At 45.5% G+C, this 17,439-nt stretch overlaps 1 protein-coding gene across 3 annotated transcripts in view; it reads right to left on the reverse strand.

Moving 5' to 3' along the window:
- The window catches only part of GADL1 (glutamate decarboxylase like 1), a 191,222-nt gene that overhangs the window by 88,587 nt on the left and 85,196 nt on the right, over positions 1–17,439 (reverse strand). For all 3 annotated transcript variants that reach the window (XM_012099310.3, XM_042235771.1, XM_042235772.2), the window contains exon 12: positions 5,739–5,938. In XM_012099310.3, coding sequence (XP_011954700.3) covers positions 5,739–5,938 — 200 coding nt within the window. The remainder of the gene's footprint in view (positions 1–5,738; positions 5,939–17,439) is intronic.

Consider the following 17,439-nt stretch of genomic DNA (forward strand, 5'->3'; position numbering starts at 1 on the left):
AATGCAGAGTCTACCATACTTGTATAGTATGAGAAGAACACAAAAAGGGCAATAGAACTTTCTGAACCTTTTAGTTCAATGGGCAACTATGAATATTTATGGTTGACAGTTTCACGTTTTCACCGCTGGGTAGTTATCTCCCAACTTCTGAAGACGACACCTGTCAGAAAGAACTAAAACCTTCTCGGGATTATTGAAAAAGGAGTACTCTCTCCTCTAAACCTTGAAGTTGAACCTGGGAGGCTACAGATCTGATCCTCTTGGGAACTACCTTCCTACAGGGGAGTAAACCCAATGTGAAGGGGAGCAGACCTGACTGATGAACAGAAATTAAGGCCTGGTGAACTTGCCTAAGCCCTTAGAACAAGCCATTCCACGGTCATCACTACACTGACTTATAAGTTACACGAGCAAATGAATTAACTTTGTTTATAATACTGTGACAGTTTCTGTTGCTCACCACCAAGCGTCCTAATTTATTAAAATATTTATAGATTTTTCAAACTACTTTTTAAACCCAAATCACCAGAAATGCTGACTTCTAACAGGCTTCTGAAAGTGCCAGGCCATCTCTTTTCCTGTCTTTATTTCCAAGCCCTTCAGCATATTAGCCTTGCAGTTATTCCTACCTCTTGACACTGACCTTGGCCATCTGATCTGCTTGGGCCACTGGAATGCTCAGGGGCATGATGCATGCTACCAGGAGTTTAAAGCAGGCTTGCCACCTTGGGCTTCTGTCACCACCATCACAAGAACAGGCTCTGGCTCAAGGAAGTTACAAGACACGCCAGCAGCAGACCCAGGCCTCCCCCCACCCCCACAGCCACCTGAGAATGAGATGAAGCCACTCCAGCCAACTTACAGACCTCTCAGAATAAACAACTGTCGGTTTAAGATCCTGGGTTTTCACTATTTCCAAGGCAGAAATACAGACGCAGACACAGAGAATGGACACATGCAGACGCAGTGGGGAAGGAGGCGGGGCAGGATGAATCTGGAAGCGGCACTGATGTATATACACTGCTGCTGCTGCTGCTGCTGCTGCTGCCGCCGAGTCGCTTCAGTCATGTCCGACTCTGTGCGACCCCAGAGACGGCAGCCCACCAGGCTCCCCTGTCCCTGGGATTCTCCAGGCAAGAACACTGGAGTGGGTTGCCATTTCCTTCTCCAATGCATGAAAGTGAAAAGTCAAAGTGAAGTTGCTCAGTCGCATCTAACTCTTAGCAACCCCATGGACTGCAGCCCACCAGGCTCCCCCGTCCCTGGGATTCTCCAGGCAAGAACACTGGAGGGGGTTGCCATTTCCTTCTCCAGCACAAGTGAAAAGTGAAAAGTGAAAGTTAAGTCATTCAGTCATGTCCGACTCTTAGCGACCCCATGGACTGCAGCCTACCAGGCTCCTCCGTCCATGGGATCTTCCAGGCAAGAGTACTGGAGTGGGGTGCCATCGCCTTCTCCAGGCATATACACTGACAAATGTGAAAGAGCTGGCTAGTGGGGAGCTGCTGTCCAGCACAGGGAGCTCAGCCTGGTGCTGTGATGACCTAGAGGACGGGCATGAGGAGAGGGGAGGGGGGTCCACGAGGGCTGGGATATAGGCATACCTATGGCTCCAAAATCACTGCAGATGGTGACTGCAGCCATGAAATTAAAAGATGCTTACTCCTTGGAAGGAAAGTTATGACCTACCAAGATAGCATAATCAAAAGCAGAGACATTATTTTGCCAACAAAGGTTTGTCTAGTCAAGGCTGTGGTTTTTCCAGTGGTCATGTATGGATGTGAGAGTTGGACTGAGAAAAAAGCTGAGCACCGAAGAATTGATGCTTTTGAACTGTGGTGTTGGAGAAGACTCTTGAGAGTCCCTTGGACTGCGAGGAGATCCAACCAGTCCATTCTGAAGGAGATCAACCCTGGGATTTCTTTGGAAGGAATGATGCTAAAGCTGAAACTCCAGTACTTTGGCCACCTCATGTGAAGAGTTGACTCATTGGAAAAGACTCTGATGCTGGGAGGGATTGGGGGCAGGAGGAGAAGGGGACGGCAGAGGATGAGATGGTTGGATGGCATCACCGACTCGATGGATGTGAGTCTGAGTGAACTCCGGGAGTTGGTGATGGACAGGGAGGCCTGGCATGCTGCAATGGTGTTGCAAAGAGTCGGATACGACTGAGTGACTCAACTGAACTGAATGGCTAGTTCACCTCACTGTGCAGAAGAAAGTAACATAACATTGTAAAGCAATTATATTCCAATTAAGAAAAAAAGATCCTGGGTTTTCAGACAGACCTCACTGGTACTCAGAGCACCCTTGTCCCACAGAGCAGCATGCAGAGCATCTACACTATTCCCCCCAAAGAAGGAGGAGGCTGATTAAGTCCCAGGGAGACCCTGCAGGCTTTTGCCAGTGAAATATGAACAGGGAGTAAAGGAGAGGTTTTCCAAACCAGAGATCACAAACGCTAATGCTTCTAGGGACCAAGCAGGTAAGAAAATAATTTTTTAAAAATAATTAAAACACAGCATGTGGCATTTGCCAGGCACTGTCCTGGGTGTTTCACAAATATCAGTTCACTGAATCCTCCTAATAGTTATCTGAGTTCAAAGTCGCTATCTTCAGGACCCTGGGATGGAACAGTACAGAAAGTTTCAGCAGCTTGCCCCGGTCATGAAGCTTGTCAAGGGTGGCCCTCGCTTTCGCTGGCTCTTGGCCTCTCTGAACCACAGTGAAACAGGCTTGACGAAACCCAGGAGCGTGGGGGACACCACTGCGTTCAGTGCCTTGTCACCATGTGGGACTGAGAGCGCGCTCATCTTCTGAAGAAGCCAGGAATCTAGACTGTTTACAATTTCCCGCTTTAAAACGGTTTGGAATGTTCGGATGCTCGATTTTTAAAACACAATCGAGGTTAACTCAAAGGAGCTCAGGCTCGACAAATCACAATTAGAGCCACACTTGGCCGTGGCCTGCCCTCCGCCCACCGGTCTCAGCAGCAGAGCCCTCTCAGGTGACAAGCGTCCAGTACGCACATCTCAAGACCTTCTCCAGTGTCACTGCAGTTCAGTTCAGTTCAGTTCAGTTGCTCAGTCGTGTCCGATTCTTTGTGACACCATGAATCGCAGCACGCCAGGCCTCCCTGTCCATCACCAACTCCTGGAGCTCACTCAGACTCATGTTCATCGAGTCAGTGATGCCATCCAGCCATCTCATCCTCTGTCATCCCCTTCTCCTCCTGCCCCCAATCCCTCCCAGCATCAGAGTCTTTTCCAACGAGTCAACTCTTCGCATGAGGTGGCCAAAGTACTGGAACTTCAGCTTTAGCATCATTTCTTCCAAAGAAATCACAGGGTTGATCTCCTTCAGAATGGACTGGTTGGATCTCCTCGCAGTCCAAGGGACTCTCAAGAGTCTTCTCCAACACCACAGTTCAAACGCATCAATTCTTCAGCACCCAGCCTTCTTCACAGTCCAACTCTCACATCCATACATGACCACAGGAAGAACCATAGCCTTGACTAGATGGACCTTAGTCGGCAAAGTAATATCTCTGCTTTTGAATATACTATGTAGGTTGGTCATAACTTTCCTTCCAAGGAGTAAGCGTCTTTTAATTTCATGGCTGCAGTCACCATCTGCAGTGATTTTGGAGCCCCAAAATAAAGTCTGACACTGTTTCCACTGTTTCCCCATCTATTTCCCATGAAGTGATGGGACCAGATGCCATGATCTTCGTTTTCTCAATGTTGAGCTTTAAGCCAACTTTTTTACTCTCCTCTTTCACTTTCATCAAGAGGCTTTTTAGCTCCTCTTCACTTTCTGCCATAAGGGTGGTGTCATCTGCATATCTGAGGTTATTGATATTTCTCCCGGCAATCTTGATTCCAGCTTGTGTTTCTTCCAGTCCAGCGTTTCTCATGATGTACTCTGCATAGAAGTTAAATAAGCAGGGTGACAATATACAGCCTTGACGTACTCCTTTTCCTATTTGGAACCAGTCTGTTGTTCCATGTCCAGTTCTAACTGTTGCTTCCTGACCTGCATACAGATTTCTCAAGAGGCAGGTTAGGTGGTCTGTATTCCCATCTCTTTCAGAATTTTCCACAGTTTATTGTGATCCACACAGTCAAAGGCTTTGGCATAGTCAATAAAGCAGAAGTAGATGTTTTTCTGGAACTCTCTTGCTTTTTCCATGATCCAGCGGATGTTGGCAATTTGATGTCTGGTTCCTCTGCCTTTTCTAAAACCAGCTTGAACATCAGGGAGTTCACAGTTCACGTATTGCTGAAGCCTGGCTTGGAGAATTTTGAGCATTAATTTACTAGCATGTGAGATGAGTGCAATTGTGCGGTAGTTTGAGCATTCTCTGGCATTGCCTTTGTTTGGAATTGGAATGAAAACTGACCTTTTCCAGTCCTGTGGCCACTGCTGAGTTTTCCAAATTTGCTGGCATACTGAGTCAGCACTTTCACACCGAAATCAGATTGATTATATTCTTTGCAGCCAAAGATGGAGAAGCTCTATACAGTCAACAAAAACAAGACCGGGAGCTGACTGTGGCTCAGAGCATGAACTCCTTATTGCCAAATTCAGACTTAAATTGAAGAAAGTAGGGAAAACCGCTAGACCATTCAGGTATGACCTAAATCAAATCCCTTATGATTATACAGTGGAAGTGAGAAATAGATTTAAGGGTCTAGATCTGATAGATAGAGTGCCTGATGAACTATGGAATGAGGTTCGTGACATTGAACAGGAGACAGGGATCAAGACCATCCCCGTGGAAAAGAAATGCAAAAAAGCAAAATGGCTGTCTAGGGAGGCCTTACAAATAGCTGTGAAAAGAAGAGAGGTGAAAAGCAAAGGAGAAAAGGAAACATATAAGCATCTGAATGCAGAGTTCCAAAGAATAGCAAGAAGAGATAAGAAAGCCTTCTTCAGTGATCGATGCAAAGAAATAGAGGAAAACAACAGAATGGGAAAGACTAGAGATCTCTTCAAGAAAATTAGAGATACCAAGGGAACATTTCATGCAAAGATGGGCTTGATAAAAGACAGAAATGGTCTGGACCTAACAGAAGCAGAAGATATTAAGGAGAGGTGGCAAGAATACACGGAAGAACTGCACAAAAAAGATCTTCATGACCCAGATAATCACGATGGTGTGTCATTGCAAGTGGTTTGAAAAGCTTTGTCCTCATGCTAGAAAAGGACGAGCGACCGGAGAGCCGCCACATTCGCCTCTGCCTGTCTGTCCTTCTGTCAGCCCCACATTCTCACAGGCCATATTTCGGGTCCTTGAAGTTACCGGGATCTCTCCCACACACAGAGATTGGACCTGGGGCTCCCTCTGCCTGAAATCAATCGTCTCTCCTCTCCTCACTGGGCCTTAGCTGCATGCCCCTTCCTCCAGGAATCCTCTGCCAGCACCCCTCATGACCACACTAGGGAACGCACCTGAGTGCTTCTGGAGCACCGTGTGCCTCCCCTTACCAAAACATAGTGCACCTGATTTTATCTGCTCTGCCGCCTGGATGTATCTCTCCCCAGGCTAGGACGCTGCAGAGCAGAGGGGAGAGCTGCTTTGTTCCCAACATCTAAAATAGAGGGTGCTGAGAAAATGGTTATGACATGAAAGAAGGGATCTATATACGAGAGGACATGTACAGATCTTACAAACGTACCTTCAGTGAGTCTATTAGACACCCATGGACACACACACACACACACAGAGCAAGTACCTAGATAAAGCAAGAGCGCGGTTAACTCTTTCTTCAAGGCCTAATGTGCCCAGGGCCTTCCAGGCCATCCAGAACTTGAATGCATCTGGTCTCCTGCTGCATTGGATGGACTTGTCACCCGTGTCATAGCTGACATCATAAAATTTATCCTGCTGGAAGAGGTAAGACGCGTTGGCCGAGTAGCATCTCTTAAGAAGGTCCTTTTGGGAAAAAAAAATAGAAAGAAAGACAACTTGTAATGCTGTCCATTTTTCAAATACATTTGATTTCAAAATCACTCTCCACCAACAAAACCTCGTATAATATTCTACTGCTTTGGGCCAAAGGCATTTGGTCTGGCTCTGTGACTGACCTGTCACACTAGATGTGTATTAACTTTGAGACATAGACAACTCCTTGTATTTTCAAAAAAAAACCCAAATCCTCAGAGTTGAGAATGCTAAGTCCATCTTCACACTTGTATTGGTGAGTATTAAGAAACTTTAAACAACCATGTCATCATCTGTATGACATCAACATGGGCCAATTACTCCAGATGGGGGAAAAAAAAAATCTATCTGTAACTCACTCAAGGTTCCACATTAGAAAAATACCCAACACACTGTATATACTTTATACAATTTCACAGGTGAAAAAAGTAGGCCTTAGGGACTTTGCTGGTGGTCTAGCGGCTAGGACTCCAGACTCCCAACGCAGGGGCCTTGGGTCTGATCCCTGGTCAGGGAACTAGATCCCGCATACTGCAACTAAGAATTCCAAGTCACAAGGAAGATCGAGGATCCCGTGTGCCACAACTGAGACCCAGTGCAGCCAAAGAAATAGAAATTAAACAAAAAACACTAGGCTTTAAAATCCCTTCTTTCAATTTATATCCATAATGAAAAGGCCAGAATTGACAGTTAACCCAGAGATTTAAAAAGAAAAAAAAAATCTGAGGATAGAGCAATGGAAGAGTAAAAAAAAAGAACTGACTAAATAGCACCTAGAGTTCCCTAGGGTTTGGGGTTTGGTCTCACACTGGTTTCATCTGTAATCAAATTCAATTTACATTTATTGACTGGTTACTTCTCTACAATTTACCCTGAGTGACAATTTATCCTGTTTATTTCCATTCTACAGTCTTTACTTTGACCTCAAATTATTAGCATTTAAGCCCTGTTTCCTTCAAGGCATGTGGGATCCAAAACCCCAGGATTCTGAACCCACCCCTCAGCCCCCACAACTCCCTGAGCATCTCACTCCCAGGGAACAGCTATGAGAACCTCTGCTTCCCCAGCATAACAGACTATTCAATGTCCCTCAGCCACAAGATGATGCCCTGTCTCTATCTTTGTTCACACTGTTTGCTCGACCTTTAATATATTAATATATATTTCTCTGCTTGAATATATTTGGCACATTCGGAAGAATATACCCAGCATATTTATAAGCTGTCAAATTTACTAGCATCGAATGTGGCTTCCCTCTTTGGGTTCCATCTCAGGTTCTGCTTCCCGCCAGCGTTTTCTCCCTGCCCCTCTTGCTAGACCCCTTTCCTCCTCTCCCCCTTGACTGCATTTGCTGGCTTTGGTTCTGAGTCACCCCTACTGGGCGAGCAGCCCTCTATATTCTCTCCTTGAGAACCAAGCAGCTTCTCGATGGCAGGAATCATTTCCCGTCCATGTCCACACCCACAGGGCTTAACACAGCACTGAGCACAAGACCCTCACTAAGCTGTTAGCGGAGGACACGGCTCCCCGCGCTCTGTCCCTCTCCCCCATCACCCTGACATATCATGTGAACAGAATAAACAGAGGCACAGGAACGCCGTCCAGACTCTAACAATGCGGAACCACCAGCGCTGACAGGAAGCCCTGGAGAAACTCCCCAGAGTCACAGAGGTCCTAGAGAAAATGATCCCTCCTAAAGAGGGAACATGCATTTTATTTTTTCTGAGAGACTACGTATTCATCCATTTAACAAACATTTAGAAATTTGTTTATGATGAGTCAGGCACTGTGCTTTACAGTGTGCATATCAAACAGAAAACGTTTTCTAATAGTACGGATTTTCAGTTTAGTGGGAGACTGACGTATCATTCAATGATTATTTTCAATATCTACTTCTAAGAATAAGCCTTCTTTTGTACACATTGTTGTATTTAAAATAAAGTGCTTTTCCATGAGAGAATGTGTTTATTCCAGGTACCCATCTGACTGATCAACAAGTATATAAAGAATAAAAAGAAAATTTCAAAATTTCAAAATATCATATTCCAAATGAAAGCACACGTTTGCTGTTTCAATAACAATATTGGCCTGTGTGGACACTAATTTGGGTATTATTTGCACCAGAAAGTATGATTCAATACTATGCAAAACAATGTATACTGACTATAGTCAAGAACTCCCAAGTCCCACTCATCCACTATCCAAAAGTAAACTGATTTTAAAATAACAAAGGAATGCTCATAAACCTTCAGCCGGGCTCAGATAGGTAATATTGGCAGACACAGGAGAAGAGGCGATTGCTCCAGTGTGATCATTAAGGTAGAAAAAGCACGTATTCTTTAAGCTTTAGCTTAATTCTATCATCAATCTCTCAACTCTGATCATAGCTGCCACCGCCACATCTCCCTACTCTCAGAGGTCAGGAAATTTGGGTATTGTTTCCATAGCAACTACAGCCTGACCATATATTACGACATTAAAAGGCCACTGCAGATTAAGGACAAAGCACACATGTGCGTGCGCACGCACGCGCGCGCACACACACACACACACACACACACACACACACACACTTGTACTTGCATCATGAGTACAAATTTACTTTCATCAGCCATGAAAGATGCAAAAACATCCCCACAGCACATGAACCCTGGACACATCCTGGGCAAGTTTCAGTGCCTGCTGCTAGTGATTGAAAGGGAGAGGAACCCATCCATCCTGGGAAGACGAATGGCATCACTGTAGGCAAATGCAGGAGCAGAGAGCCCAGAGAGTACATCGCAAGATGAGTGATTACCCCGTAGACATGACACTGCTGATCTCGCTGCACTGAAAAATCCTCCTGCTTGGGGAGGTCTCATGAACAACTAAAGGCTTGGGACTTCCTTTATTGAAAATAAATGAGAACTCTCCCCGCAAAGTCCCGGCTTTGCATTTCAGTTTCTGTCCTTGCACTAAAATGGATGAGATGTCTCTAGTTTTAAGACAGGCATCAACTAAGAGGATGTTCAGATCTCCAGGGAAAAACAGCACTTTAGAATAAGTGTGGTAAAAGTGAACGTTTTTGAAAATAATTAGTCACTGTTGTGCTGTTAAAGAGAAGGACTGTGTTTGTCTTGCTCATCTTTATATCCTTAGCCCTGGCAAGACAATAAATACTCGTTATCTAAGTTTCAAAGACAAATATTCAATGAGAATGCCGATTGTTCCATATTGTGATAGCATCTCAAACAGTTCTCAGGAATTAGGAGACAATGGGTTAGGACACATACAGTGACAAGTGAAAGAAATGAAATCAGCAGCTTAAGCAAAAAGGGAAAATTTTTATAGGGATGCATATTTTAAAATCCAGTCATATATATCAGGCACAGTTGGATCCGGGACTAAACTGGGAATCTATCTTTTCTCTCTTATTCTATTTTCTCATGTGTTGGCCTCACTCTTAGAACATGGGGAGGAAGCCTCGGAATGGGGGCTCCCAGGAGGACCTGTGAGCCCAGAGGGAGGCTCTGTGTGGAGAGCCAGGAGATCAGAGAGGAGGCAGCCTTGGCTGGTGATGCTACCCCTGCAGAGAGCGAGACCAGTGACCTTCCAGCCTCCAGCTCTGTCTGAAGCCAGTGGGCCAGCGAGCGTGGGACACATAGTTCCCAGCAGTCAGACACCTTTCAGGGCAAAGCAGAGGAAAACTGGAGGACGAATTACACAGTACAAGGAGACAAATGACAAGCACACTACAAGAGTCTAGAAACCACAACTCTCCTTTCCACCGAGCATGTAACAGGCTTGAGTAGAGCTAACATTTGTGGAGTCCTCATTGCGTGCCAGGTACCGTGTGTGGGTGAACTCGTAAATCTCATAACAGCTTGAAGAGGTTATTCCATTTTGTTTTCAATGCCACTGCAGGTGTGTGAAAGCTGCAACCTGGCAAGGTTCAGCTAATGACATAAGATCATGCAGCTACTGAGTGGTACAGCTGGCTTTCAAACTGAGGCTGCTAGGATTCAGGATGCGAACTCTCTAACCCATGACACTCTCCTCTCTCTACACTGGAGCTTAACTACATGTGGAGGAGAACGAAAAGAAAGAAAGTGAAGTCTCTCAGTCGTGTCCGACTCTTTGCGAGCCCATGGACTGCAGCCCACCAGGCTTCTCCATCCATGGGATTTTCCAGGCAAGAGTACTGGGGTGGGGTGCCATTTCCTCCTCCAGGGGATCTTCCTCACCCAGGGATCAAACCTGGGTCTCCCAGATTGTAGGCAGTCGCTTTACCATATGAGCCACCGGGGAGGTTATGTGGAGGAGAGGGCCCCACAAACATTCATGAAGAGCTTTTTGTTTGTTTGTTTGTTTTTAACTGGAGTATAGTTGCTTACAGTGTTGTGTTAGCTTTTGCTGCACAGCAGAGTGAATCAGCTGTATGTATACGTGTATCCTCTTGTCTTTGGATGTCCTTCCCATTTTGGTCACCACAGAGCGCTAAGTAGAGGGAAAGGGAAGGTACATCCTTTGTAACAGGATGTATCTGCCAGTAACACTATAGGAATAGACCAAGTTGATAGAATATAGTAAAGCTATTATAAGACATCTTAGAGCAATAGGAAGACTTAGCCACGGTCTTCATTCTCCAAGCAGAAGTAAGCCTGACCTTGCTTAGCTCTCATGATGACAGCTGTCTTAGATAATGTGGGTCTTTACAAGAATGAAAGACACAACAAGTACAGTCCAGGGAGAGAGTGGGGCTCACCAGGGGAACTGAGGGCCAGGAGCCATCAGCTTATTAGGGGAGGAAAATGATTGGAACCGCCCACCCTGGCCAGGCACCGTAGAACCATTTGCGCGGGTTGTTTTGTGACAGGAGGTCCTGGTAAGGGAACTAATAAGCCTCCACCAACCAGAAGAGTTCGGGAAAGGTCAAAAGGAAACATCACATGTCCGACCACCTCCCAGAATCCTTCTCTCTGGCATTCATCTTGGCTGAACAAGGCGTGCACCACCAAGAAAGACTCTTGAGTCAGAATGATTAGCTAAAGACAACCCAGAAATTAATCCCATCACCGTAACACCGGACACTGCAAGCCATGGGGCAGAGCAGTTCTCCTGGGTTTCCTTACCCTCCTGCTCTCCACCCGGGTGCCCTTTGCCAATAAAATCTCTTACTTTGTCAGCACATGTGTCCCCTCGGACAATTCATTTCCGAGTGTTAGACAAGAGCCCAGTTTTGGGCCCTGGAAGGGGTCCTCCTTCCTGCAACCACCTGGCCAAGTGGAGCTGGTCTGGGGGTCTTCAGTTTCCTTAGGCAGAGGGGGGACAATGGATGTGCTGACTGACCACTGAAGGGTAGACTGGGGAGGAGGGAAGAGAGCAAGCCGATGACAACAATGTCAGTGTCATTTTCCATGAAAGGAAGTAGATCAAACTGAATCGTGGACAAGGTGGCTGTATTAGGCAGAGCCAAGAAGAGTCTGGAAAGAAAATAAAGGAGGAGAAAGAGAACAGAAAGAAGGAAGGGTAAGAAAATGCTCAAAGTTTATCTCTTTGGGGATTTCTTAAGTCTTTCCTTGTTTTATTCTCCTTTCTTTTCTTTCTGACTTTCAGACGCAAATGGAACATTTCACAAACCCTTAGGAAGGAGAGCCGGTCATCAGAATCACTTTGAGCAACAAAAACCTTTGCCTTCAATCTTCCCTGTACTCCTGTGCTCCTGTCTCTGTCCGTGAAACTTCCACCCGATTTCCTGGCCCCATGCAGTCACTGACGACGGTGGCTTGTGTGTTTCATACGCGGCTCAGCCATGTTGTAAGATCCGCCCACTTGCTGGGAATCTGCTTCAAACGGTAACCACTTCCGGGCCTCCACTTCCGGGACCTGCACGCACCGTATGTCTGTGTCATGCCCCACACACAGATGTGTCCATCTGTCAGACAGATACCTCAGAGCAGGTGTCCTCTCATTCCTGAATTCTTTACACAGGCACTTTTCATTTTCCATTAATCCCTCTTTGGGGGATTTATCTAATTCATTTTCTTCCTGCTGTCGTTTTTCTGTTCTCAGTTACAGTAGAAAATTATTAAGTCACCTCATGCCACCTCCTTGGAGGAGGAAATGGCAACCCACTCCAGTGTTCTTGCCCGGGGAATCCCGGGGACGGAGGAGCCTGGTGGGCTGCCGTCTATGGGGTCGCGCAGAGTCGGACACGACTGAAGCGACTTAGCAGCAGCAGCATGTCACCTCCAGGTAGAGAGGTTTTTGTTTTTGATGAACGGCCATAGTTTCTCCCTCAACTCATCACCACATCTGAGTTCTTATCTGCCGTCTCCTCTGCCATCTGCACAGCTGGGTCAGCCACTGACCGCTTCAGTTTCTGCGGAAGGCTTCCAATCCTGTTAGGAGGCTTCAGCGACCAGCGAGGAGCTGTTTTCTGACAGGCTGATTCTGTGTGCTGTTCCATTCCCTTCGAGCATGTCCCTAGCTCTGGTGTGACCTACACGTCAGCCTCTGCCCACATCTTCAGTTAATTCTCCCAGTTTTTCCTCCTCCCCTTCCCCTCATCACCTGTATATTCTAGGAGATGTTAGGGTTAGAAGTGTGCTGATATTTATGGGGTTTGTGCTTCAAATTCTGAAGAGCTGGGGGATGGTTACCTGGCTGTCTGTTGCCACGTGGTGCTTTCCTGCCATTTCCTCATCTTCTTTCCTAAAGTTCACATCAGCCTCTGTTGTCTCAAAACACAGCTGTGCTGTTACCCCTCTTTGCAGGGGTAATCCTGCATTACCCCCTGCTTGATGGACAGCCTGATTCAAGCTGCTTCCAGAAAGTTTCTGGGTACTGTGAGATGGGCTTTTTCATAAAAATGTAATATCCTCATGCATACAACACATTTAACCAGACAGTGCTCTGTGAAGGGATTGATATATTCCTTGAGGAAACATCATTTCATCCATGAAGATCCAACTTCCATGGATGATCCATACTTGCTTTGTCTTCCTCTTTGGGGCAGAGATTATTTTTTCCCCATAATTCCAAAGCTGCTTTTGAACAGTTGAGTTCCAACTCTCCTTCCTGTAATGCATTTGACATAGTTTTCAAAATTATCACTTTTCCACTGTACTTCTCTAAGTTATGAAACAGATCCTACAACTCTGTGCCCCAGTTCAAGGTGGAAGGGGAAGAAAGCACACACCGCCCCCACATTTTCTTCTGAAATGTAAATCTCCCTTAAATACCCCTGAACTAAGGGTTAGACTCAGCAGATTCTGAAATGAGGAGGCTGAGCTAAAAGACATTTTTAAGAAATGCAAACTTAATACTTTAAAGTGGTGGTGCCTATGGGGAGCGGAAAGGCAGGCTCAATGTCTCAAAGAACCTGTGACGGCTTCTATAAATAGACAAGAACATTTGATAGTGCGGAGTTCATTTGGCAAAACCTCACACATTTAAAAATAGTTCAACATGGCCTCTCAGGACAGATGGAAATTTTCTGATCTTCCCCGGGCAGCTATCAACATACCTTCTCTGTTAGAGATCATCTAAAACACTGTTTTTCAAACTCTGAATATAACCCACAGTAAGAAATTATTTTTAAATAGTGATAGCATCCACTCTAGACTACAAGAAACGGAAACAAAAGTTTTCTGATAGAGTGGCCATCATTTCTACACGAAATGCATACTGATATTTTCTATTCCATTTTATTGCCACTGTTCATTAAAAAGGAAAATAAAACCCTGACATGACTTATAATTAACCATATAACTCAAGATTAATTAGCATGGTGTTTCTTAATCCAAGTTAACATTAGAATTATCTGATGAGATTTTTTTTTTTAATAGCAATTCAGGGCCCTTTATTCCAGACCAAAAAATCAGAATCTTTGATGTGGGGTAATTTTTTTTTTCAAGTTCCCCAGGTAACCCCACTGTGCAGCCAGGACTGCAAACCACTGCTCTGAGGGATCTTGACCTTCTGCTGAAAAATTCTGATCTAGAAATTTCAGTAGGTGACACATTTATGTTGAATCCAGCAAACTCTCAAGTGCTGAGTTTTCACCAGAGCACATAAACCAGAGTGATTATCTGCCTTCTTTTTGTGCTGTGAAGGCCAATCATCAAAGATTTATTTGTGTGTGAGGACAAGTAAAGAGTGATTTTCATCCATGCACCTAAATAAAGAACATTATGGGGTCAATATGAATAATGCTGGAGTCTTCGCTGGTGGGGAAAATGCTCTGAGCCATGAAAAATATGACCAAGGATTTGGCGTGGATGTGATGTGCAAAATAAATAAATAAATAAGTAACCTTAATCTATTACCAGAGATCAAATTGGCAACATCCACTGGATCATCGAAAAAGCAAGAGAGTTCCAGAAAAACATCTAATTCTGCTTTATTGACTATGCCAAAGCCTTTGACTGTGTGGGTCACAACAACTGTGGAAAATTCTTAAAGAGATGGGAATACCAGACCACCTCACCTGTCTCCTGAGAAATCTGTATGCAGGTCAGGAAGCAACAGTTAGAACTGGACATGGAACAGCAGACTGGCTCCAAATCAGGGAAAGGAATACATCAAGGCTATATATTGTCACCCTGATTATTTAACTTCTATGCAGAGTACATCATGAGAAACGCTGGGCTGGAGGAAGCACAAGCTGGAATCAAGATTGCCAGGAGAAATATCAATAACCTCAGATATGCAGATGACACCACCCTTACAGCAGAAAGCGAAGAAGAACTAAAGAGCCTCTTGATGAAAGTGAAAGAGGAGAGTGAAAAAGTTGGCTTAAAGCTCAACATTCAGAAAACGAAGATCATGACATTCAGCATCACTTCATGGGAAATAGATGGGGAAACAGTGGCAACAGTGGCTGACTTTATTTTGGGGGGCTCCAAAATCACTGCAGATGGTAATTGCAGCTATGAAATTAAAAGATGCTTCTTGGAAGAAAAGTTATGACCAATCTAGATAGCATATTAAAAAGCAGAAACATTACTTAGCTGACAAAGGTCTGTCTAGTCAAAGCTACGGTTTTTCCAGTGGTCATGTATGGATATAAGAGTTGGACCATAAAGAAAGCTGAGCACCGAAGAATCGATGCTTTTGAACTGCATTGTTGGAGAAGACTCTTGAGAGTCCCTTGGACAGAAAGGAGATCCAATCAGTCCATCCTAAAGGAAATCAGTCCTGAATATTCATTGGAAGGACTGATGCTGAAGCTGAAGCTCGAAAACTTTGGCCACCTGGTGCAAAGAACTGACTCATTGGAAAAGACCTTGATGTTGGGAAAGCTTAAAGATGGGAGAAGAAGGGGACGACAGAGGCCGAGATGGTTGGATGGCATTACCGACTCGATGCACATGAGTTTGAGTAAACTCTGGGAGTTGGTGATGGACAGGAAAGCCTGGCGTGCTGCAGCCCATGGGGTCACAAAGAGTCAGACACGACTGAGTGACTGAACTGACTGAACTAATCTATTACATTTTTTGATTTGCTAGGTGTTTGTGGTTGGGACAAAGACTCATTTGTTTTTGGAAGCTTAATCGTATCCACGTGGATATGAGTAAACCTCATTCATTCAAGCCAATGGGAGGAAATGAGAGCTTGCATTAGTTCCATCTCTGACTTTCTAGATTCTGTCTGCTATAGCCAACCTTTCTTGTTGCAAAGGGGATTTAAGGAAGCTCACAAAAGTACAATATGGTGAATTAGACGAGCAAAGGAAGAAGGGGAGGCAAGAGAGCAGGGCAGGTGGGAGAGAGGAGGGAGGTGAGGCAGTGGGGTGGGAGGGGAAGGGGGAGAGGCCGATGCGGAAACACGATGAAACGTGAAGTGACGTCTGCGCCAGAAGGAGGATGAAAGGGGACAGGCTATTTGCCAAGTTGTTGGCACACCTGGCCCCACGGACACAGCCAAGGCATCCAGGCAACTAAGCACCGAGCCTTTACTGTGAACTGTCAACCGCATCACGCTGCCCCGTCACCTCACTCCTCGGGCATCTGTAATTGGAAGATGAGGACACCGTGCTGCATCCCACCCCGTGGGGATGGGGATTCATGGCACAGTGTTGAAGCAAATGTCTGGAAGAAAACATTTATCAATTCAGAACATATTCCTTTAGTCTAGATGGTTAGTTAATTCTCTCCAAGATGGGTGGACGGACACAGATGGAAATGAGGTCTTTCAAACTGGACAAAACAGACACTGAAAGCGTGCTGCTTTGGACGGAGGCCAGGAGAGCCATTCCACATCAGAATGCAACATGGAACAAAATCAGACTATGTCTCCGGCTTATCACGATGCTGTTCACAGGGGCAGGTCCAGCGGCAAGGCTGCCAGCCTACACTTCTGGGGCCTGAGCGTCGTTGAGAGGCCTGGAGCACAGGTGAGAGATCGATTTTGTACAGGGAATGCGACCCAGGAGGGCCGTTTCTGAAACACTGCCCCCTGCTCGTCTTCGTACAAACCCCATGAGAGGGTGGTTGATATTACCATAAGCATGGGCAATCCTACAGAAAACTAACCTAAGTAACAGTTTAAAATGAGCCAGGAAGCACTCGGTAAAAATCTCTGAATAGATCCTAGAATTTGGGGAACAAAAGTATATTTTCCCAGACTCATGGTAAAATATACAGATGTGCTAAGAAGGCAAAGAATGTTCCCACTATGCACATGGACAGTTGCCCACATGGAAGAACCTGTGCCCTCAGTGGCATGGGGTGCCCACCACATGGCTGGCAGTGTGCCGTGCACTTCTGCACCTTCTCTCCTTCAAGGCCACAGTATTTCTTCAAAATGGAAAATGTCTCCATTTAACAGATAAAATAGTGAAAGATCAGAGAAGTTAAGCGACTTGTCAAAGTCACATAGTGAAGGACAGAGGGAGAATTTGAACACAAGTCTTGCCAGGCATCAAGGCCCCTACATGGATGTACCCCCTGATAAACTGTATTTAATGCCAGAGTTTCCTAATCAAACTGTGATCCCAGAGCATGGGGAAGACAACCCCCTCTCCTCTGGAGGTTCTAAATCAGGGATGGGCAAACAATTTCTGCAAATGGCCAGAAGGAAATGTTTTCAGCTTCATACAATATTTGAGAGCCTTCCCAGGTGGCACTAGTGGTTAAGAACCCACATGCCAACACAGGGGATGCAAGAGATGTGGGTTCAGTTCCTGGGTCAGGAAGATACCCTGGAGGAGGAAATGGCAACCCACTCCAGTATTCTCGCCTGGAGCCTCCATGGACAGAGGGGCCTAGCGGGCTACAGTCCATGGGGTCGCAGAGTCGGCCACGACTAAAGCAACTGAGCATACGTAAGCCATATACTTGCTGTCACAGCTACTCAGCTCTGGGCCGATAGCCTGAGAGTAGCCTTATGTGACACGTGAATGACCAGACCACACTGGACTGTTCTGGGCTGTTCAGAACATAAGTCTGAGAATAACTGCAGTGAAGATGTCACCCTGATTCCTAGCCTGTATCCTCGAGCCCTCAAGC

The sequence above is a fragment of the Ovis aries genome, chromosome 19 (genome assembly GCF_016772045.2).
Source record: "Ovis aries strain OAR_USU_Benz2616 breed Rambouillet chromosome 19, ARS-UI_Ramb_v3.0, whole genome shotgun sequence".
Lineage (NCBI taxonomy): Eukaryota > Metazoa > Chordata > Mammalia > Artiodactyla > Bovidae > Ovis > Ovis aries.